At 41.3% G+C, this 24,772-nt stretch overlaps 1 protein-coding gene across 1 annotated transcript in view; it reads right to left on the bottom strand.

The window, feature by feature from the left end:
- LOC140954570 (uncharacterized) overlaps nucleotides 1-22,731 on the bottom strand; it is a 93,696-nt gene extending 70,965 nt beyond the window's left edge. Inside the window, exons 1-4 of the mRNA XM_073404616.1 lie at nucleotides 22,710-22,731; nucleotides 19,275-19,395; nucleotides 17,802-18,115; nucleotides 17,495-17,705 (exon numbers count right to left, since the gene is read on the bottom strand). Of these exons, the coding sequence (XP_073260717.1) occupies nucleotides 17,495-17,705; nucleotides 17,802-18,115; nucleotides 19,275-19,395; nucleotides 22,710-22,731 (668 nt within the window). The remainder of the gene's footprint in view (nucleotides 1-17,494; nucleotides 17,706-17,801; nucleotides 18,116-19,274; nucleotides 19,396-22,709) is intronic.
- Nucleotides 22,732-24,772: the final 2,041 nt, after the last annotated feature.

Raw genomic sequence — 24,772 nt, 5'->3', positions numbered from 1 at the left:
GCTGGCTTTAACTATGGGGTAGGCCACCATGCACGTGTGTGTGTGTTCTGCTGAAATTTAATGCTTTCTGCTGTGATGTTGCTGCTGGAATTAATGTGTTTTTCTGTGATGATTGTTGCTGAAATCAATGTGTTCTGCTGTGATGTTGTTGCTGAAATTTAATGTTTTCTGCTGTGATGTTGCTGCTGGAATTAATATGTTCTGCTGTGATGATTGTTGCTGAAATTAATGGGTTTTGCTGTGATAATTGTTGCTGAAATTAATGTGTTTTGCTGTGATGTTGTTGCTGAAATTTAATGTGTTCTGCTGTGATGTTGTTGCTGGAATTTTTGTTGAAGAACTATGTGCTGAAATTGATGGTTCCGAATTGTGTGTTGCGCAGCGAAATTCTGTTTCGCTGCCGCAACCCAACCTCCTGCAGCGAATCGATATTCGCTGCCGATTTGTGTATTGCGCAGCGAAATTCTGTTTCGCTGCCGCAACGGAACCTCCTGCAGCGAAATTCTGTTTCGCTGCCGAAACCGAACCTCCTGCAGCGAATCGATCTTTGCTGCCGATTTGTGTATTGTGCAGCGAAACTCTGTTTCGCTGCCGCGACTGATATTCGCTGCCGATTTGTGTATTATGCAGCAAAATTCTATTTCGCTGCCGCGACTGAACCTCCTGCAGCGAATTGATATTCACTGCCGAATTGTGTGTTGTGCAGCGAAATTCTGTTTCGCTGCCGAAACTGAACTTCCTGCAGCGAATTGATATTCGCTGCCGAGTTGTGCGTTGTGCAGCGAAATTGTGGCACCAACAGCGATGCAGTTTTCGCTGCCGAACGGGCTGCCAGCAGCGAAACAATTGTCGCTGCCGAACTGCCAGCCTGCAGCGAACCAGTTCTTGCTGCCGAATTGGGCAGCCCGCAGCGAACCAGTTCTCGCTGCCGATTCCTACTATAAGCCTCCTAGGCAGGAATGATTTAAATGCTAGTAACAATTTCATGATATGATGGTGTAAAATATGGAACACTTGAATATGAACTCTTGAAATAAGTGTGATGATGAATATGATTAAAAAATAAAATAAATACAACTGTGCTGATTTGTGACCATTGATGTCTTAGGCGGTGCGGTCGGGATTGGACCATCATCAAGACAGGAACGACCCACAGGTGGAGCAGGTAGGTGACTTGCACCTTCCTTTTTCTTACGTTGAATCTTGAAATATTTTAACTTGAGCACTATCATATTGTTAGAACCGATATTAGATTGTTGAACGCTTAAATGTTGATTAAAGATTGATTAGCTTTGGCTAATGGCATCCGAATGGATGGCCGGGACAAAAGAGTGATTAGCTTCGGCTAATGGCATCCAAACGGATGGCCGGGACAAAGAATGATTAGCTTTGGCTAATGGCGTCCGAATGGATGGCCGGGATGAAGGAATGATTAGCTTTGGCTAATGGCATCCGAACGGATGGCCGGGATAAAGAATGATTAGCTTCGGCTAATGGCATCCGAACGGATGGCCGGGAAAAAGAATGATTAGCTTTGGCTAATGGCGTCCGAATGGATGGCCGGGATGAAGGATTGATTAGCTTCGGCTAATGGCATCCGAACGGATGGCCGGGATAAAGAATGATTAGCTTTGGCTAATGGCGTCCGAATGGATGGCCGGGATGAAGGACTGATTAGCTTCGGCTAATGGCATCCAAATGGATGGATGGCCGGGATAAAAGAGGGACTCCGCTGCCGATGCAGAAATCGGCAGCGACGCAGTTTCTGCTGCCGATTCTGGATCGGCAGCGACACTGTATTCACTGCCGATACAGAAATCGGCAGCGACCCAGTTTTCGCTGCCGATACAGAAATCGCACGCATCGGCAGCGACGCAGATTACGCTGTCGATTCTGGATCGGCAGCGACGCAGATTCCGCTGCCGATACAGAAATCGGCAGCGACGCAGATTGCGCTGCTGATTCTGGATCAGCAGCGACGCAGATTCCGCTGCCGATACAGAAATCGGCAGCGACGCAGATTCCGCTGCCGATTCTGGATTGGCAACGACACAGTTTGCGCTGCCGATTCCTTGATCGGCAGCAATGCAGTTTCTGCTGCCGATTTTGGGATCGGTAGCGACGCAACTTTCGTCATGGAATTCGGATGGATGGCCGACACAAATGAATGACTAGTTTTAGCGAACGGCATCCGAAAACTTGTGTATCTATATGTACTACTTGTTGTTATAGCAAATACATGAAGAAATTATAATTGTTAATGCTTTACATAATTGCCAAACCGTTAGTTACCATTCTTATTATTATTAAGTGTTTGCATTCTCTTAAATGTTTGTACTGCTGTAGGGACTTCACACCAACGAGATGCCTAGGAAACTCGATACACGGGAACCTACTTTTGCAAGGAATTATGTAGATGTATTTTAAATCATAATGTATTTTGTAGGGATCAATGTACTGAATGTATAACTTTTATTAGATCCTTTTTGTTTAAAATTGTGATGACTATTAGTAGGTTAAGACTGCAAACTCATGTCTATGTATATATTTTTAATATGAACTTCAAATCAAGCAACCTTAATATTACGTGTTTGTGTAAGTTTCACTTTGAAATGAAATGTTGATTGTATGGATTGTATTTTGATGATGTGAGGATATAGATCCATTGATTGTCGGCACCATGTGGATTGAATGCATATAAAAAAAAAAAAAAAATTTACTGTGTTTTGGGCTTGTAAAGCCGGGTTGTTACAGTTGGTGTCAGAGCACTTGGTATGGATCCCGAGGATCATTAATAAATGTGTTGTTGTGATGAATTTCAGGATGGTACGCACCCGACAAGGGACACAAACTGAGCCGCCCTCCTTAGAAAGGAGGGGCGTGAACCGAGGTGCCCAAGGTTGGCAAGATGAAGATCCGTTGGATGATACGGCATCTCATGCTCCGATAATACCACCCAAAACCTTGCAGGGGGAAGATACGGTGGCGGGGGAAGGCTCGAGGCCTAATCAAACAGAGGGAACACCCCCCGTTGCAACAGAACAGCGAGAAAGAACAGAAGCACAACCATCTGCTGTTCCAACTGGTGTGCCCCCACAATATGTAGATGCGGGATTCCTTGTACAAATAGTTAAAGCAGTGATGGAGGGCATGGCTAGTTCAGCGGCACAAACAACTCCCACCACGCAGATTCCACCAGCAGCCCCTATGACTAGCATGACCATGGATAATGTGGTGCCACTGGTGCGACTAGTCAAGAGTATGAGGGAAATGGGTTGTGAACCATATATGGGGGAGCAAGATGCAGAGATAGCTGGAAGATGGATCAGGAAGGTAGAGAAGACAATGATTCAAATAAGCATACCCGAGGGTTTGAGGGTAAATTGTGCAACCCAGTTACTGTCTGATAGGGCTATGACATGGTGGGAAACGGTTCAGCTGAGGCGTGCGACTGAGACGCTAACTTGGAGTGACTTCAAGATAGAGTTTGAGAATCAGTTTTATTCCAAGTATCATCGCAAGGTGGAGGAACAAGAGTTCTTGGCATTAAGACAGGGTGATATGTCAGTATTGGAGTACGAAAGGAGATTCCATGACCTCTCTTTGTTCGCCCCACATTATGTGCCGACAGAGGAACATATGATTGAAAAGTTGAGAGATGGTTTACGACAAGATTTGAGACAAGGATTGATAGCTTTGCGATTTAATCGGTGAGGGAGTTGATTGAGGCTGCACAAGCTCTGGAGGCGTGTATTGGAGAAAGCCAAGGTGGGTATCAGGGTATAAGCAAAAAGAGAGATGGGGATTATTTCAGCGGCAGACCACCGCACCCGAAGAAAGGAAAAAGTGGAGTGTTTGAGCAGCACGGAAAAAGGGGGAATTTGATATTACCGCCTTACCAGCAGTCAAGTGGGAGAGTGATGGTTGGACAATCGCACTCGAGGGCAAACTCTTCTACTGGGGCCGGTGACCGCAAGGGTGTGGACTATCCTTTTTGTGTAAAGTGTGGACAAAAACACCCTGGGACTGCTCAGTTTCCCCTGAGAGATGTTTTGTGTGCAGAGGAGAGGGTCATAGGTGGAGGAACTGCCAGTATCTTAGTCAAGGGTGTCATTTCTGTGGTGGTAGAGGTCATTACAAGAGGGACTGCCCCAAACGGAACACCGGACAAGTGCAGAGTTATAGACAGCCCAGTCAGAGCCACCAACAGTCAGTCACTGTTAATAGGCCAGTGAGATCTTCTCAATCAGGGGCAAACTCCAGTCGAGGGAAGCCGAGGGCACAAAATGATCGGACCCCGGGGAGGGTCTTCCACCTGACACAGGAGGAGGCCAGGGCTGCATCGAATGTGGTGGCAGGTACACTACTTGTAACAACCTGGCTTTACAAGCCCAAAACACAGTAATTTTTTTTTTTATATATATGCATTCAATCCACATGGTGCCGGCAATCAATGGATCTAAATCCTCACATCATCAAAATACAATCCATACAATCAACATTTCATTTCAAAGTGAAACTTACACAAACACGTAATATTAAGGTTGCTTGATTTGAAGTTCATATAAAAAATATATACATAGACATGAGTTTGCAGTCTTAACCTACTAATAGTCATCACAATTTTAAACAAAAAGGATCTAATAAAAGTTATACATTCAGTACATTGATCCCTACAAAATACATTGTGATTTAAAATACATCTACATAATTCCTTGCAAAAGTAGGTTCCCGTGTATCGGGTTTCCTAGGCATCTCGTTGGTGTGAAGTCCCTGCAGCAGTACAAACATTTAAGAGAATGCAAACACTTAATAATAATAAGAATGGTAACTAACGGTTTGGCAATTATGTAAAGCATTAACAATTATAATTTCTTCATGTATTTGCTATAACAACAAGTAGTACATATAGATACACAAGTTTTCGGATGCCGTTCGCTAAAACTAGTCATTCATTTGTGTCGGCCATCCATCCGGATTCCATGACGAAAGTTGCGTCGCTGCCGATCCCAAAAACAGCAGCAGAAACTGCATTGCTGCCGATCAAGGAATCGGCAGCGAAAACATTGTCGCTGCCGATCCAGAATCGGCAGCGGAATCTGCGTCGCTGCCGATTTCTGTATCGGCAGCGGAATCTGCGTCGCTGTCGATCCAGAATCGGCAGCGCAATCTGCGTCGCTGCCGATTTCTGTATCGGCAGCGGAATCTGCGTCGCTGCCGATTTCTATATCGGCACCGCAATCTGCGTCGCTGCCGATTTCTGTATCGGCAGTGAATACAGTGTCGCTGCCGATCCAGAATCGGCAGCAGAAACTGCGTCGCTGCCGATTTCTATCCCTCTTTTATCCCGACCATCCATCCGTTTGGATGCCATTAGCCGAAGCTAATCAGTCCTTCATCCCGGCCATCCATTCGGACGCCATAGCCAAAGCTAATCATTCTTTATCCCGGCCATCCGTTCGGATGCCATTAGCCGAAGCTAATCAATCCTTCATCCCGGCCATCCATTCGGACGCCATTAGCCAAGGCTAATCATTCTTTATCTCGGCCATCTGTTCGGATGCCATTAGCCGAAGCTAATCAATCCTTCATCCCGGCCATCCATTCGGACGCCATTAGCCAAAGCTAATCATTCTTTGTCCCGGCCATCCGTTTGGATGCCATTAGCCGAAGCTAATCACTCTTTTGTCCCGGCCATCCATTCGGATGCCATTAGCCGAAGCTAATCAATCTTTAATCAACATTTAAGCGTTCAACAATCTAATATCGGTTCTAACAATATGATAGTGCTCAAGTTAAAATATTTCAAGATTCAACGTAAGAAAGAGGAAGGTGCAAGTCACCTACCTGCTCCACCTGTGGGTCGTTCCTGTCTTGATGATGGTCCAATCCCGACCGCACCACCTAAGACATCAATGGTCACAAATCAGCACAGTTGTATTTATTTTATTTTTTAATCATATTCATCATCACACTTATTTCAAGAGTTCATATTCTAGTGTTCCATATTTTACACCATCATATCATGAAATTGTTACTAGCATTTAAATCATTCCTGCCTAGGAGGCTTATAGTAGGAATCGGCAGCGAGAACTGGTTCGCTGCGGGCTGCCCAATTCAGCAGCGAGAACTGGTTCGCTGCAGGCTGCCAGTTCGACAGCGACAACTGTTTCGCTGCTGGCAGCCCGTTCGGCAGCGAAAACTGCATCGCTGTTGGTGCCACAGTTTCGCTGCACAACGCACAACTCGGCAGCGAATATCAATTCGCTGCAGGAAGTTCAGTGTCGATAGCGAAACAGAATTTCACTGCACAACACACAATTCGGCAGCGAATATCAATTCGCTGCAGGAGGTTCAGTCGCGGCAGCGAAACAGAATTTGGCTGCACAATACACAAATCGGCAGCGAATATCGATTCGCTGCAGGAGGTTCGGTTTCGGCAGCGAAACAGAATTTCGCTGCACAACACACAAATCGGCAGCAAATATCGATTCGCTGCAGGAGGTTCGGTTGCGGCAGCGAAACAGAATTTCGCTGCGCAACACACTATTCGACAACGAATATCAATTCGCTGCAGAAGGTTCAGTCGCGGCAGCGAAACAGAATTTCGCTGCGCAATACACAAATCGGCAGCGAATATCGATTCGCTGCAGGAGGTTCGGTCGCGGCAGCGAAACAGAATTTCGCTGCGCAACACACAATTCGGCAGCGAATATCAATTCGCTGCAGGAGGTTCCGTCGCGGCAGCGAAACAGAATTTCGCTGCGCAATACACAAATCGGCAGCGAATATCGATTCGCTGCAGGAGGTTCGGTTGCGGCAGCGAAACAGAATTTCGCTGCGCAATACACAAATCGGCAGCGAATATCGATTCGCTGCAGGAGGTTCGGTTGCGGCAGCGAAACAGAATTTCGCTGCGCAACACACAATTCGGAACCATCAATTTCAGCACATAGTTCTTCAACAAAAATTCCAGCAACAACATCACAGCAGAACACGTTAAATTTCAGCAACAACATCACAACAAAACACATTAATTTCAGCAACAATCATCACAGCAGAACATATTAATTCCAGCAGCAACGTCACAGCAGAAAACATTAAATTGCAGTAACAACATCACAGCAGAACACATTGATTTCAGCAACAATCATCACAAAAAAACACATTAATTCCAGCAGCAACATCACAGCAGAAAGCATTAAATTTAACTAAGTTTGAGGAAGGTTTGACACTATTCTTTTATCTTCAGCTGCTGGTTCTCCTCCTTCTTCTTCCTCTCACATTTTCCAGCTCTATTTTTCCTCTCCTCTATGCAGCTGCCCACTCCTCTCTCAAGATCTCATCTTTCCCTCACAAGCTCACAAGTTAATCTCTACTAGTTTGATTCACGTTTCTGTTGTGAAAGGGGATGGGAAGAATGCATGCAGCTGCTGGTTTGGGAAGAAGATGGGTCATTCTCTCTCCCCTCTTTGTATTTATACTACCCATCAAATGAAATGGGTTGTTTGGGGGTTGGTTTAGGTGTATCCTTATCCTTGTTTGGTTTATCTAAAACCAGTTTTACCCCTCCCTCCCAGCTCTGCATCACTGCTGATTGAGAAATCGGCAGTGAAAACTGCATCGCTGTCGAATTCTGCATCGGCAGCGAAATCCGCGTCGCTGCCGATTTCTGCATCGGCAGCGAAATCCGCGTCGCTGCCCAATCCAGAATCGGCAGCAAAAACTGCATTGCTGCCGATTTCTGCATCGGCAGCGAAAACTGTATTCATCATCATCTCTCTCTCTCTCTAAATATATATATTTTCATTTGGGTGTTTACATTCTCCCCTCCTAAATATGAATTTCGTCCTCGAAATTTAAGAAGTTTCACACTCCATACCTGGTAGTTCAAATAAATTGGGGTACTTTTTCCTCATCTCCGCCTCCCTCTCCCAAGTTTCCTCTTCTACTTGAGCATTTCGCCATAAGATTCTGACGATGGGGATCTTTTTGCTCCGTAACTCCTTCACTTCTTGATCTAGTATCCTTATGGGTCTCAATTCCAGTGTTAAGTCTTCCTTAACTTCTACTGGGACCTGGGGTAGAACTCGGGCGGGGTCCACGTCAGCCTTCCTTAACAAGGAGACATGGAACACATCATGGACCTTGGCTAGCTGTGGGGGCAAATCTACCTTGTAGGCTACTGGTCCTACTCGTTGTAAGATTTTGAAGGGTCCGATGAAGCGGGGAGTTAACTTCCCTTTTAATCCAAACCGTAACATGTTCTTCCATGGGGCTACTTTCAGGAACACCTGGTCCCCCGTACTGAACTCGAGAGGTCTTCTCCTCACATCGACATACTTCTTCTGTCTATCCTGTGCGGCTTTGATGCGATCCCTGATAGTTCTCACTTTCTCCGTGGTGACTTGGACCAACTCTGCACCATATAACTTCCGGTCCCCAATTTCCTCCCAACACAAAGGAGTTCTGCACCTCCTACCATACAAGGCTTCATATGGGGCCATCCCTATTGTGGCTTGTGACTATTGTTATACGTGAACTCCACCAATGCCATGTGTTCCTCCCAGTTTCCTCCAAATTCTAGCACACAAGCCCGTAATAGGTCTTCCAAGACTTGGATGACTCTTTCTGACTGGCCATCCGTTTGAGGGTGAAACGCAGTGCTCATGTCCAATCTTGTCCCCAAGGCATGTTGTATGCTCGGCCAAAGTCGAGAGGTGAACCTGGGATCTCGATCCGATACAATGGACACCGGAATCCCATGAAGTCGTACCACCTCATTTACGTAGATTTTGGCAAGCTTGTCCACCGAGTCGGTCATCTTTATAGGTAAGAATAGTGCGGATTTCGTCAACAGATCTACAATGACCCATATCGCATCATTTCCTTTCCTCCTTTTGGGAAATCCCGACACGAAATCCATGGTGATCATCTCCCACTTCCATTCTGGAATTTGTAATGGTTGTAATGGTCCCGCAGGCCTTTGGTGTTCAACCTTGACTTGTTGACATATCCCACACTTTGACACATACTCAGCTATTTCCCTTTTCATATTAGGCCACCAATAGAGGTGTTTCAGGTCTCGATACATCTTAGTGCTGCCAGGATGTATGGAGAACTTGGACTCGTGTGCTTCTTGTAGAACCATTCGTTTGACTGTTTCGTCATTAGGCATGTACAACCGTTGTCCCATCATCAAGGACCCATCATCCGCTACTCGGAATTTCATTTCTACCCCGGCCTCCACATTCTTTCTAATCTTGGACCCCACCTTGTCATGGAATTGGGCATGTTCAACTCCTTTTACGACATCAGATACTTCAGGCTCTTATGATCAGTAAAAATTTGGGTTCGAGACCCATACAAATAGTGTCTCCATATCCTCAAGGCAAATACTACAGCTGCCAACTCCAGGTCGTGCACCGGGTAGTTCACCTCATGAGTCTTTAATTGCCTTGATGCATAGGCGATCACCTTCCCATGTTGCATCAAAACACAACCCAATCCCTTCCCCGAGGCATCACTATATACCACAAAACCCTCGGTCCCTGAGGGGAGAGTTAACACTGGAGCAGTGGTGAGCCTCCTCTTCAATTCTTGGAAGCTTGCCTCACATTCTTCCGACCACACCCATTTCTTATCCTTCCTAGTTAGCTGGGTCAAAGGGGTTGCAATCAGGGAAAAACCTTCGATAAATCTCCGATAGTATCCTGCAAGTCCCAGGAAACTACGTATTTCAGTGACCGAAGTCGGTCTTTCCCATTTCAAGACTGCTTCAACTTTTTGGGGGTCGACAAAAACACCTTCAGCTGAAATGACATGTCCCAGAAACGTCACTCTTTTCAGCCAAAATTCACATTTACTCAGTTTTGCATATAGCTGGTGATCCCTCAAGGTTTGTAAGGTTTGTCTCAAGTGTTCCTCGTGCTCCTCGAAAGAATTCGAGTACACCAATATATCATCAATGAATACCACCACAAACTTATCCAGGTATGGTTGAAAAACCCGATTCATCAAGTCCATGAAGAGGGCTGGGGCGTTCGTCAACCCGAACGGTAACACCAAAAATTCATAGTGTCCGTAACGAGTTCTAAATGCGGTCTTTGCTACGTCCGCTTCTTTAATCTTCATCTGATAGTACCCTGATCTCATATCTATCTTCGAAAATGCCCTCGCTCCTTTTAATTGGTCGGACAAATCATCTATCCGAGGTAACGGATACTTGTTTTTCATTGTTATTTTGTTCAACTGTCTATAGTCAATACAAAGTCTATGGGTTCCATCCTTCTTTCTTACAAATAGGACCGGTGCTCCCCAAGGAGAATTACTAGGCCGTATGAACCCTTTGTCTAATAATTCCTGTAATTGAGTCTTTAACTCGTTCAGTTCTGCTGGAGCCATCCGATACGGTTGTTGGGCTATGGGTGGGACTCCAGGAAAAGTGTCTATAGACACCTCTACCTCTCGCTCCGGGGGTAGTCCTGGTAGTTCTTCAGGAAACACATCTGGGAAATCCTTCACCACAGGAATATCCTTCAATAGTGGACCTTCATCATCAGAGTTTAAGATGTATGCGAGGTATCCCGTACATCCCTTTCTTAAAAGTTTTTGAGCTGTTACCACCGATATTAAAGCATTCTGTTTGATAACTCTCTCTCCTTCAAAAGTCATTTTCTCGCCCTTAAGTGTTTGGAAAGTAACAGTTTTAGCATAACAATCTATTAGAGCCTTGTATTTACTCAACCAATCCATGCCTAATATTATGTCAAAATCATGCAGCTCTAAGGGAATCAAGTCTACTTCTGTTTCATACCCGGATAAACTAACCCCCACATCCACATATACAATATTTGTTTCAACCATGTTTCCCATTGGAGTTCCAATTACAAATCCCTTCTCTACTATTTCTACTTCCTTTCTCAATTTAGCAACAATTCTCTTAGCAATGAATGAGTGGGTGGCACCCGGATCAAACAACACATGCACATTAAAATCATTCAATAGTAGTGTAAACACCCAAATGAAAATATATATATTTAGAGAGAGAGAGAGATGATGATGAATACAGTTTTTGCTGCCGATGCAGAAATCGGCAGCGACACAGTTTTCGCTGCCGATTCTGGATTTGGCAGCAGCGCAGTTTCGCTGCCGATGCAGCAATCGACAGCGACGCAGTTTTCGCTGCCGATTCTGGATTTGGCAGCGACGCGGATTTCGCTGCCGATGCAGAAATCGGCAGCGACGCAGTTTTCGCTGCCGATGCAGAATTCGGCAGCGATGCAGTTTTCGCTGCCGATTTCTCAATCAGCAGTGATGCAGAGCTGGGAGGGAGGGGTAAAACTGGTTTTAGATAAACCAAACAAGGATAAGGATACACCTAAACCAACCCCCAAACAACCCATTTCATTTGATGGGTAGTATAAATACAAAGAGGGGAGAGAGAATGACCCATCTTCTTCCCAAACCAGCTGCATGCATTCTTCCCTTCCCCTTTCACAACAGAAACGTGAATCAAACTAGTAGAGATTAACTTGTGAGCTTGTGAGGGAAAGATGAGATCTTGAGAGAGGAGTGGGCAGCTGCATAGAGGAGAGGAAAAAGAGAGCTGGAAAACGTGAGAGGAAGAAGAAGGAGGAGAACCAGCAGCTGAAGATAAAAGAATAGTGTCAAACCTTCCTCAAACTTAGTTAAATTAAGGAGGTATGGGTCATGAAACTCCCTTTCCTCTCCCCCTTAAGATCAAAAACGAAAATGAAGAAGAAAAACCCTAAGAAAAATTGATCTAAGACCTAAGCTAGCTATGAGGGAAACTGAAATTAACTAGGACAACTAGCAAACAGAAGTGAAATAAAGTCAATTTCAGAACATCTAACAATTATGGTAGAAGGCTGGCTTTAACTATGGGGTAGGCCAGCATGCATGTGTGTGTGTGTTCTGCTGAAATTTAATGCTTTCTGCTGTGATGTTGCTGCTGGAATTAATGTGTTTTTCTGTGATGATTGTTGCTAAAATCAATGTGTTCTGCTGTGATGTTGTTGCTGCAATTTAATGTTTTCTGCTGTGACGTTGCTGCTGGAATTAATATGTTCTGTAGTGATGATTGTTGCTGAAATTAATGGGTTTTGCTGTGATAATTGTTGCTGAAATTAATGGGTTTTGCTGTGATAATTGTTGCTGAAATTAATGTGTTTTGCTGTGATGTTGTTGCTGGAATTTTTGTTGAAGAACTATGTGCTGAAATTGATGGTTCCGAATTGTGTGTTGCGCAGCGAAATTCTGTTTCGCTGCCGCAACCGAACCTCCTGCAGCGAATCGATATTCGCTGCCGCAGCGAAATTATGTTTCGCTGCCGTGACTGAACCTCCTGCAGCGAATTGATATTCGCTGCCGAATTGTGTGTTGCGCAGCGAAATTCTGTTTCGCTGCCGCAACCGAACCTCCTGCAGCGAATTGATATTCGCTGCCGAATTGTGTGTTGCGCAGCGAAATCCTGTTTCGCTGCCGCAACCGAACCTCCTGCAGCGAATCGATATTCACTGCCGATTTGTGTATTGCGCAGCGAAATTCAGCGAATTGATATTCGCTGCCGAATTGTGTGTTGTGCAGCGAAATTCTGTTTCGCTGCCGAAACTGAACTTCCTGCAGCGAATTGATATTCGCTGCCGAGTTGTGCGTTGTGCAGCGAAACTGTGGCACCAACAGCGATGCAGTTTTCGCTGCCGAACGGGCTGCCAGCAGCGAAACAGTTGTCGCTGCCGAACTGCCAGCCTGCAGCGAACCAGTTCTCGCTGCAGAATTGGGCAGCCCGCAGCGAACCAGTTCTCGCTGCTGATTCCTACTATAAGCCTCCTAGGCAGGAATGATTTAAATGCTAGTAACAATTTCATGATATGATGGTGTAAAATATGGAACACTTGAATATGAACTCTTGAAATAAGTGTGATGATGAATATGATTAAAAAATAAAATAAATACAACTGTGCTGATTTGTGACCATTGATGTCTTAGGTGGTGCGGTCGGGATTGGACCATCATCAAGACAGGAACGACCCACAGGTGGAGCAGGTAGGTGACTTGCACCTTCCTTTTTCTTACGTTGAATCTTGAAATATTTTAACTTGAGCACTATCATATTGTTAGAACCGATATTAGATTGTTGAACGCTTAAATGTTGATTAAAGATTGATTAGCTTTGGCTAATGGCATCCGAATGGATGGCCGGGACAAAAGAGTGATTAGCTTCGGCTAATGGCATCCAAACGGATGGCCGGGACAAAGAATGATTAGCTTTGGCTAATGGCGTCCGAATGGATGGCCGGGATGAAGGATTGATTAGCTTCGGCTAATGGCATCCGAACGGATGGCCGGGATAAAGAATGATTAGCTTAGGCTAATGGCGTCCGAATGGATGGCCGGGATGAAGGATTGATTAGCTTCGGCTAATGGCATCCGAATGGATGGCCGGGATGAAGGATTGATTAGCTTCGGCTAATGGCATCCGAACGGATGGCCGGGATAAAGAATGATTAGCTTTCGCTAATGGCGTCCGAATGGATGGCCGGGATGAAGGACTGATTAGCTTCGGCTAATGGCATCCAAATGGATGGATGGCCGGGATAAAAGAGGGACTCCGCTGCCGATGCAGAAATCGGAAGCGACGCAGTTTCTGCTGCCGATTCTGGATCGGCAGCGACACTGTATTCACTGCCGATACAGAAATCGGCAGCGACGCAGATTGCGGTGCCGATTGTGGATCGACAGCGACGCAGATTGCGCTGCCGATTCTGGATCGGCAGCGATGCAGATTGCGCTGCCGATTCTGGATCGGCAGCGACGCAGATTCCGCTGCCGATACAGAAATCGGCAGCGACGCAGATTGCGCTGCCGATTCTGGATCGGCAGCGACGCAGATTCCGCTGCCGATACAGAAATCGGCAGCGACGCAGATTCCGCTGCCGATTCTGGATCGGCAGCGACACAGTTTTCGCTGCCAATTCCTTGATCGGCAGCAATGCAGTTTCTGCTGCCGATTTTGGGATCGGCAGCGACGCAACTTTCGTCATGGAATCCGGATGGATGGCCGACACAAATGAATGACTAGTTTTAGCGAACGGCATCCGAAAACTTGTGTATCTATATGTACTACTTGTTGTATAGCAAATACATGAAGAAATTATAATTGTTAATGCTTTACATAATTGCCAAACCGTTAGTTACCATTCTTATTATTATTAAGTGTTTGCATTCTCTTAAATGTTTGTACTGCTGCAGGGACTTCACACCAACGAGATGCCTAGGAAACCCGATACACGGGAACCTACTTTTGCAAGGAATTATGTAGATGTATTTTAAATCACAATGTATTTTGTAGGGATCAATGTACTGAATGTATAACTTTTATTAGATCCTTTTTGTTTAAAATTGTGATGCCTATTAGTAGGTTAAGACTGCAAACTCATGTTTATGTATATATTTTTAATATGAACTTCAAATCAAGCAACCTTAATATTACGTGTTTGTGTAAGTTTCACTTTGAAATGAAATGTTGATTGTATGGATTGTATTTTGATGATGTGAGGATTTAGATCCATTGATTGCCGGCACCATGTGGATTGAATGCATATATAAAAAAAAAAAAAAATTTACTGTGTTTTGGGCTTGTAAAGCCGGGTTGTTACAAAATGTATGCTAGTCCAATCGTGGCGATCCCCTTACCCGGGATCCTAACATACACTAAATATATACTAGCCGATACATGGTAATCCCGTTACCCAGGATCCTAGCATACACTAAATGTATGTTAGCCGATACATGGTGATCCCCTTACCCGGGATCCTAACATACACTAAATGTATGCTAGTCCATACATGGTGATTCCCTTACCCAGGATCCTAACATACACTAAATGTATGCTAGTCCAATTGTGGTGATCCCCTTACCAGGGATCCTAACATACACTAAATATATGCTAGTTGCCTCAAATTGTACTTCTCATATTTCCTTTGTTAGTGATAATTTCATCATTTTGCAATTCACACAACTTTTCACCTTGAATACCCATATATTCAGTAATTCACATTTCATATTGGTAATATAAATAAATCATGGAAATTAACTAGGAAGTATATGTGCGATTCACCTACCTGCAATAGAAGCTCTACTTGTACTCCTTTGCTACTGTTATTGCTATTACACCACGCCCGTGGTCCCTTCTGAAATTTACAGGTTTATCCCATAAGTTCTCCTTACTCAAGGATATGTTTTATTATAAACATATCAACAACTAATAAGTCTTTCTTTCAGACATCATTTTTTTTTAATAGTTTACGTTTTTCTTATTTCACCCATTAATATTGTCAAATATATATATATATATATATATATATATATATATATATATTTGAACTATTTTTTCTTAAATCCGAACTGTTACTGTCTCATTTTTGAACTATTACTGTCTCATTTTGGAGCTGTCACTGTATAGACATTGAACTGTCACTGTCCGACTGTTACTGTCTAGACATTGAACTGTCACTGTCTCATTTTTGAACAATTACTGTCTCGTTTTTAAGCTGTCACTGTCCAACGGTTACTGTCCAGACATTGAAGTGTCATTGTCCAACGGTTACTGTCTAGACATTGAACTGTCACTGTCTCGTTTTTGAACTGTTACTGTCTCGTTTTTGAACTGTTACTGTCCAACGATTACTGTTTAGACCTTGAATTATCATTGTCTCATTTTTGAACTGTTACTGTCCAACGATTACTGTTTAGACCTTGAATTATCATTGTCTCATTTTTGAACTGTTACTGTCTCAGTTGGTGACTTATAGCTGGAGTTCTACAACTCCAAATTGAGCAAGACCAATTTCATTAGTTAGCCAACATTCAAAAATACAATTTCTATAAGGAATCTGATCCTAATTCTTTCATCCTTCTACCCGAAATCTCTCTGAAAGTCAAGAGACGAAACTGTCCAGATTTGTCAGCCTTTCCATTTACACACAACACATGAAGTTCTTTAATTTAGCAACTCATACTTTTTCCTCAATTTAAGTATAAGAACTAAAATCTATAAATTAACATTCATGCATCAATTCATAATCAACTTGAAATGACTCATAAGAGCAGGTTTAAAATACCTTACTAGGTACGAATCAAAGTTTCGATCCCTCTGACACGACCAAAAGCTTGATGTCTTCTCCCAAGTGCAGGAGTGTCGAAGTAATAAATAACCCGGCAAGACCAGGGTCGAACCACAGAGAGGTTAATTGTATAAATTATAAATAACAACACAACAATAACAATAATAACGATAATAATAACAATAGTAGTACTAGTAATAGTAATAACAATAATAATAATAATACTCAGTACGTGGCGTTGTTATACCTGAGAATGATCTAAAAGATCGGGTCACAGGTTTCCAGCCTATATACTGAGTTTATGAACAGTTAATAATAATAATAATAACAACAACAATAATAAAGAAGAAGAAGATGAAGAAATTAATGAGAACTTTGTGATGAAAGATTAATGTAAAGATTAAACAACGATAAAAACAAATGTCAAGGTTAGAGGATCCACTCATGGTACTTCAAACAAGTATAATATAAACTCTTATTATTCAATTGGAAACCACACATAAAGGAGGTTCCAATCAGATTATAAATTGTTAACATGATTACATTAGTTATCTTATTCGAATAAAGCTAATACTTGAAGGTATGGACTCAATTGATCATGGTGGCAATTCTTCAATTTGTGGTCTCCAATTACATGCCTTTGATTCTTCCTGAAAATAGACCATTTACAAATCATCAGATTCATCAATCTCAGTTTCACTAGAAGTGGTTTGAAATTAATCATGAACTAATTTTTCAATAAAGTCCACTTCCTGATTATCATCTCCAGGTTGCTTGAAAATGTTGAAAATATTCATCTCCAATGTCAGGTTTCCAAATGATAGCTTCATCAGTCCATTCCTACAATTAATCAATGCATTAGAAGTGGCAAGAAATGGATGTCCTAAAATGACAGGAATTGAATTACATGCTTCAACAGGTTGTGTATCCAAGACAACAATATCTACAGGGTAAATGAATTTATCAACTTGTACTAACACATCCTCAACTATTCCTCTAGGCACTTTTACAGATCTATCAGCAAGTAAAAGAGTTACAGAGGTTGGTTTTAAATCACCTAGTTGAGACTTTGAAAGACTGAATATGGAAGTAAATTCACACTAGCTCCAAGATCAAGTAAGGCTCTTTCAATTTTATGTTCTCCAATAAAGCAAGAAATTGTAGGACAACTAGGGTCTTTATATTTCAAAGCATTATTGTTTTGAAGAATAGCACTTACTTGTTCGGCTAAAAAGGCTTTATTTTTCACATTCAGTTTTCTCTTCATAGTGCACAGATCTTTCAAAATTTTAGCATAGGGAGGAACATGTTTAATAGCATCCAACAAAGGTATATTGATCCTTACATGTTTGAAAGTTTCAAAGATTTCAAAGTTGTGATTGACTTTCCTTTGTTTGCTCATGGCATGAGGAAATAGGAGTGCTGGTGGGGAATCAGCCTTTTCTTTGCAATGTTCAGGTTCAACCCCTTCCTTACCCTCAGAGATAGACTCTTCATCTTTCTCACAAGGTTCAAGAGTGGGTTTTTTAATAACCTTACCACTACGAAGAGTGATGACTGATTTGACTTGATCCATGTGTTGGCTTCCAAAACTACTTGTATTCGCATTGTATTGCCCCTTTGGATTTTGTTGTGGTTGAGATGGAAACTTACCTTTCTCTTGGAAACTGAGAGCAGATGTTAATTTTGCAAGAGTATCTTTAAAATCTGTCATGCTTTGAGCAAGTTGAGTGTTGATTGTCTCCTGCTTTTCAATGAATACATGCAATGTTTCCTCAAGATTTCTTCTAGGAGGTGGAGCATAAGGAGGTGCATATCCATGAGAATTTTGGAAATTATAGTGTGCTTGAAACGGTGGTTGTGAAGTTTGTGTATTATTGCTATCACTCTTCCAACTGAAATTTGGGTGATTTCTCCAACCAGGGTTATACGTTTGTGAGTATGGGTTATGGTTGGGCTTTTGCAAACTGTTTAAAGCATGGGCTTGTTCATGGAGACATTCCCTAAAAGAAGGCAAAGTTGGACAATCATTGGTTGAGTGTTCCTTGGTTTCACAAATTTGACACACAATGTCTTGAACAGATTTTAATTGACCACTCTTTTTCAATTCAAGTGCTTCGACTTTTCTAGCTAAAGATGCAAACTTGGCTTGGAGGTCATGATCTTCCCTAAGGTTGTGCATACCTCCACTAGCTGTATGAGGTTGAGTTTTACTTGGTGCCTTATAAGTACCCGTGGTGTCCCAATTTTAAGCATTTTTGGCTAGCAAGTTTAGGTACTCTATTGCTTCATTAGGGTCTTTATCTTCAAAAGTTCCATTGCACATCAATTCAACCATTTGCCTATCTCTAGGTGTTAAACCTTCATAAAAATGTGAAACCAATCTCCATGTTTCAAAACCATGATGAGGGCAAATATTAAGCAAGTCTTGATACCTATCCCAACATTGGTAAAATGTTTCTCTTGGCTTTTGAGTGAAAGTGATGATTTATCTTTTGAAAGAGTTTGTTTTGTGAGATGGAAAAAACTTCTTTAAAAATTGTTGTTGCATTTCATCCTAAGCATGAATAGATCCTGGTCTCAAATTTTGTAGGGATGTTTTAGCTTTATCTTTTAATGAAAAAGGAAAAAGCTTTAATCTAATGGTATTTATGCTACAATTTGAGTCATTATAGGTATTACAGACCTCCTCAAATTCTCTTAAATGCAAGTATGGATTTTCTAGGTCTAAGCCATGAAAAGAAGGTAAAAGTTGAATAATGTCTGGCTTAAAATTAAAATGGGATGCATTAGGAGGGAAAACTATGCATGAGGGTGCACTTGTTCTTGTAGGATTCATGTGGTCTATAAGTGTTCTCATACTGTTATTCTCATTATTCTCATTATGAAGCGATTGATTATCTTCTTCGGCCATATTTTCTGAAAATGATGAGAATACCCTACAAAGTCGACCACTTAATGTACGTTACAAAACTCTCATGCACGTGTAAAAAGAGAATAAAAGGAAGAAAAGAAAAGGGAAGAACAAGAAACAAAACAAAACAAAACAAAAGAAACAAGAGTTAGATAAAATAAAAAGTGAAAAGAGAAAATAAATTAAATATTATAATTTATACAAGAATTTACCTCCCCGGCAACAGCGCCAAAAACTTGACACGACCAAAAGCTTGATGTCTTCTCCCAAGTGTAGGAGTGCCGAAGTAATAAATAACCCGGCAAGACCGGGGTCGAACTACAGGGAGGTTAACTATATAAATTATAAATAACAATAACACATCAATAACAACAACAATAACAACAAGAAATAATAATAATAATAATAATAATAATTAGTAGTAGTAGTAGTAGTAGTAGTAGTAGTAACAATAATAGTAGTAGTAGTAGTAGTAATGATATTAATAATAGTAATAGTAATAATAAAGAGAGCTTTGAGATGTAAGATTGATGTAAGGATTAAACAATAATAAAAACAAATGTCAATGTTAAAGGATCCACTAATGGTACTTCAAACAAGTATATTATAAACTCTTATTACTCAACTGGAAACCACACACAAAGGAGGTTCCACTTAGATTATAATTGTTAATATGATTACATTAATTATCTTGTTTGAGTAATGCCAATACTTGTAAATATTATCAGGTATTCATGGTGATAACTTATGTTAACAACAAATCAAGTTCCTTTCATAGCACAGGTGTAGGTTATACCATACGGTTGGGCTATAAAAGTGCCAAGCATTTGTTGTACCAAGGGTTGTTCAACACAAATCTAAATTAACCATTTAACAAGCAAGGTATTAAAAGTGAGCAAGATAATAAATATAAAACATGTTAGTATCAAGCATTAAAGTCCATATTGAGTTTATATTATATTTATTCTTACATCATTAGTGTAACATTTTCACCTTGACATAATAGATTTAGCTAAACATAATGAAAAAAAGAAACATAAATAAACAAGATAAGAACATAATTATATAAATAAAGGAAAGGAAATGAAAAGCATAAACAAGAGATTAATATAACATCAAATAAAACTTAAACATTACAAAATACAAAGAAAGAGAGCTAGAGCATGATCTTGATCTGAACACCAAGATGTCTAAATGCATGGCAAATACCTCCTTTTATAGGCTAAAATTTGAAACTATTGATTTGATGAATAATTGTTGAGTGGGTGGCCACATCTTGACTTGGTAACAATCCTTATCTTCTTGTCTGAACAAAACATAATTGCTAACATCAGAATTGGAACCACCTGTACTCATGAAAGTTATAGGAAATTCTCTTAGCTTTCTAGAAAAAAAAATTGAGGTCATTTGGACTCCTAGAACTCGAGATATGGGCTAAACTCTGAACAGTGTCCAAGCTGCAGAACAGATTCGGACTTCTCCGTTGTTGCTATAATTTGGACTTGAAAATGGCCTTTTCAAATCTTGGACTCCATATGAAAGTTATAGGTCTATGTCTTACCTAATATGTGTAAAACATTGAGGTCATTTGGACATCTAAAACTCGAGATATGACCCAATTATCGAACAGTGTTCCGGTTTGGACTACACCAATATCTCTTTTTTAAGCTTCACCCTCTCTTTATCTTCACAATTTCAGTAGTTGAATTCATCAATCAATCCTTTGATTTATGTGATAGGCCTGCATTTAAGATGAACATTTACCATATATTAAGGCATTTTATAGTATTGGACTTGTTATTATAAAACATGCTTTAGTTAAGGAGTTATTGATACTTCAAGTGCAAAATGATGATATAAAACCTTGATAAACATACACTTTTAAGTACTAATCAACAAGTAGAGCTTGCTAATAGGGAGATCAAACAGATCTTGAAGAAAACGATGAACCCTAATCGGAAAGACTGGTCTTTAAGACTTAATGATGCACTTTGGGCTTATCGAACTGCTTATAGAACATCATTAGGTATGACACTTTATAGACTAGTCTATGGAAAACCTTGTCACTTGCTTGTGGAACTTGAACATAAAGCTTATTGGGCTATTAAAGCTTTCAATTCAAACCTTGATGAAGCTAGTTAGCTGCGAAAATTACAAATAAATGAGCTTGAAGAAATAAGAAATGATGCATATGAAAATTCAAGATTTCATAAAGCAAGAATCAAAGAGTTTCATGACAAGAAAATACTAAGAAAAACATTCAATATTGGTCAAAAAGTCTTACTTTATAATTCTCGACTCCATTTATTTTTTGGAAAACTAAGATCAAGATGGAGCAGTCCTTTTATTGTGAAACATGTGTATCCATATGGAGCCTGTGATATCGAGAATCCAAAGAATGACAATGTTTTCAAGGTAAATGGACATCACTTGAAAGTTTACTTTGATAATTTTTTAGTTGAACATGACTCTATTGAATTGGGTGATCCTGTATATAAAGATTGATTCTTTTTTTTTTTTCTCACATTGTTTTTATGTTTCTTTTTCTTTGTAATATTTTGCTAGTCTCTCTGTAAACACCCAAAGGAAAAAAAAAATATATATATATATAGAGAGAGAGATGATGATGAATGCATTTTTCGCTGCCGATGCAGAAATCGGCAGAGACGCAGTTTTCGCTGCCGATTCTGGATTTGGCAGCGACGCAGCCTTCACTACCGATACAGAAATCGACAGTGACGCAGTTTTTCGCTGCCCATTTCTTGATCGGCAGCGACGCATTTTCTACTACCGATTTCTGGATCGGCAGCGACGTAGTTTTCGCTGCCGAGGCAGAAATCGGCAGCGATATAGTTTTCGCTGCCGATTTCTCAATCAACAGTGACGCAGAGCTGGGAGGGAAGGGTAAAACTGGTTTTAGATAAACCAAAACAAGGATAAGAACATACCTAAACCAACCCTCAAACAACCCATTTCTTTTGATGGGTAGTATAAATAGAAAGAGAAGAGAGCGAATGATCCATCTTCTTCCCAAACCAGCAGCTGCATGTCGTTCTTCTCTTCCCCTTTCACAACAGAAACGTGAATCAAACCAGTAGAGATTGCCTTGTGAACTTCTGAGGGAGAGATGAGACCTTGAGAGAGGAGTGGGCAGCTGCATAGAGGAGAGGAAAAAGAGAGCTGGAAAACGTGAGAGGAAGAAGAAGGAGGAGAACCAGCAGCTGAAGAGAAAAGAATAGTGTCAAACCTTCCTCAAACTTAGTTAAATTCAGAAGGTATGGGTCATGAAACTCCCTTCCTCTTCCCCTTAAAATCAAAAACGAAAATGAAGAAGAAAAACCCTAAGAAAAATTGATCTAAGACCTAAGCCAGCTATGAAGGAAACTGAAATTAACTAGGAGAACTAGCAAACACAAGTGAAATAAAGTCAATTTCAGAACATCTAACAAATCATGGTAGAGGGCTGGCTTTAACTATGGGCTGGCCAAACCGAACCTCCTACAGCTTATTGATATTCGCTGCTGAATTATGTGTTGCGCAATGAAATTCTGTTTCGCTGCCGAAACCGAACCTCCTGCAGGGAATCGATATTCGCTGCCGATTTGTGTGTTGCGCAGCGAAATTCTGTTTCGCTGCCGCAACCAAACCTCCTGCAGCCAATCCTGTCATTTCGCAACCAAATCAAATCGATATTCGCTGTCGATTTGTGTCTTGTGTAGCGAAATTCTGTTTCGCTGTCAAAACTGAACTTCCTGCAGCGAATTAATATTCGCTGCCGAGTTGTGCGTTGTGCAATGAAACTGTGGCACCAACAGCGATGCAGTTTTCGCTGCCGAATTAGGCAGCCCGCAGCGAACCAGTTCTCACTGCCGATTTCTACAATAAGCCTCCTAAGCAGGAATGACTTAAATGCTAGTAACAATTTCATGATATGATGGTGTAAAATATGGAATACTTGAATGTGAACATATGAACTCTTGAAATAAGTGTGATGATCAATATGATTCAAAAATAAAATAAATACAACTGTGCTGATTTGTGACCATTGATGTCTTAGGTGGTGCGGTCGGGATTGGACCATCATCAAGACAGGAACAACCCACAAGTGGAGCAGGTAGGTGACTTGCACCTTTCTTTTTCATACGTTAAATCTTGAAATATTTTAACTTGAGTACTACCATATTGTTAGAACCGATATTAAATTTTTGAACGCTTAAATGTTGATTAAATGGATGGCCGGGACAAATAAATGACTAGTTTCGGCAAATGGCATCCGAAAACTTGTGTATCTATATGTACTACTAGCTATTACATCAAATACATGAAGAAATTACAAATGTTAATGCTTTATTAAATTGCCAGACCGTTAGTTACTATTATTATTATTATTAAGTATTTGCATTCTCTTAAATGTTTTGTAATGCTGCAGGGACGTCACACCAATGAGATGTCTAGGAAACCCGATACACGAGAACCTACTTGTGCAAGGAATTATGTAGATGCATTCTAAATTACAATGTATTTTGTATGGATCAATGTACTGAATGTATAACTTTTATTAGATCCTTTTTGTTTAAAATTGTGATGGCTATTAGTAGGATAAGAATGCAAACTCATGTCTATGTATATATTTTTAATATGAACTTCAAATCATGCAACTTAATATTATGTGTTTGTGTAAGATTCGCTTTTAAATGAAATGTTGATTGTATGGATTGTATTTTGATGATGTGAGGATTCAGGTTCTTTGATTACCGACACCATGTGTATTAAATATATATATATAAAATTTACTGTTGTTTTGGGCTTGGAAAGCCAGGTTGTTACAGTTGGTATTAGAGCACTTGGTATGGATCCTAAGGATCATTAATAAATGTGTTGTTGCAATGAATTTCAGGATGGTATGCACCCGACAAGGGACACAAACCGAGCCGCCCTCCTTTGAAAGGAGGGGCATGAACCGAGGTGCCCAAGGTTGGCAAGACGAAGATCCCTTAGATGATACGGCATCTCATGCTCCGATAATACCACCCAAAACCTTGCAGGGGGAAGATACGGTGGCGGGGGAAGGCTCGAGGCCTAATCAGACAGAGGGAACACCCCCCATTGCAACAGAGCAGCGAGAAAGATTAGAAGCACAACCATCTGCAATTCCAACTAGTGTGCCCCCACAATATGTAGATGCAGGATTCCTTGTACAAATAGTTAAAGCAGTGATGGAGGGCATGGCTAGTTCAGTGGCACAAACAACTCCCACCACGCAAATTCCACCAGCAGCCCCTATGACTAGCATGACCATGGATAATGTGGTGCCACTAGTGTGACTAGTCAAGAGTATGAGGGAAATGGGTTGTGAACCGTATATGGGGGAACAAGATGCAGAGATAGCTGGAAGATGGATCAGGAAGGTAGAAAAGACAATGATTCAAATAAGCATACCCGAGGGTTTGAGGGTAAATTATGCAACCCAGTTACTGTCTGATAGGGCCATGACATGGTGGGAAACATTTCAACTAAGGCGTGCAACTGAGACACTAACTTGGAGTGACTTCAAGATAGAGTTTGAGAATCAGTTTTATTCCAAGTATCATCGCAAGGTGAAAGAACAAGAGTTCTTGACATTAAGACAGGGTGATATGTCAGTATTGGAGTACGAAAGGAGATTCCATGACCTCTCATTGTTCGCCCCACATTATGTGCCGACAGAGGA

The sequence above is a fragment of the Populus alba genome, chromosome 14 (genome assembly GCF_005239225.2).
Source record: "Populus alba chromosome 14, ASM523922v2, whole genome shotgun sequence".
Lineage (NCBI taxonomy): Eukaryota > Viridiplantae > Streptophyta > Magnoliopsida > Malpighiales > Salicaceae > Populus > Populus alba.
The sequence above is the reverse complement of the archived record's forward strand: the minus strand, read 5'-3'. Positions and strand labels throughout refer to the sequence as shown.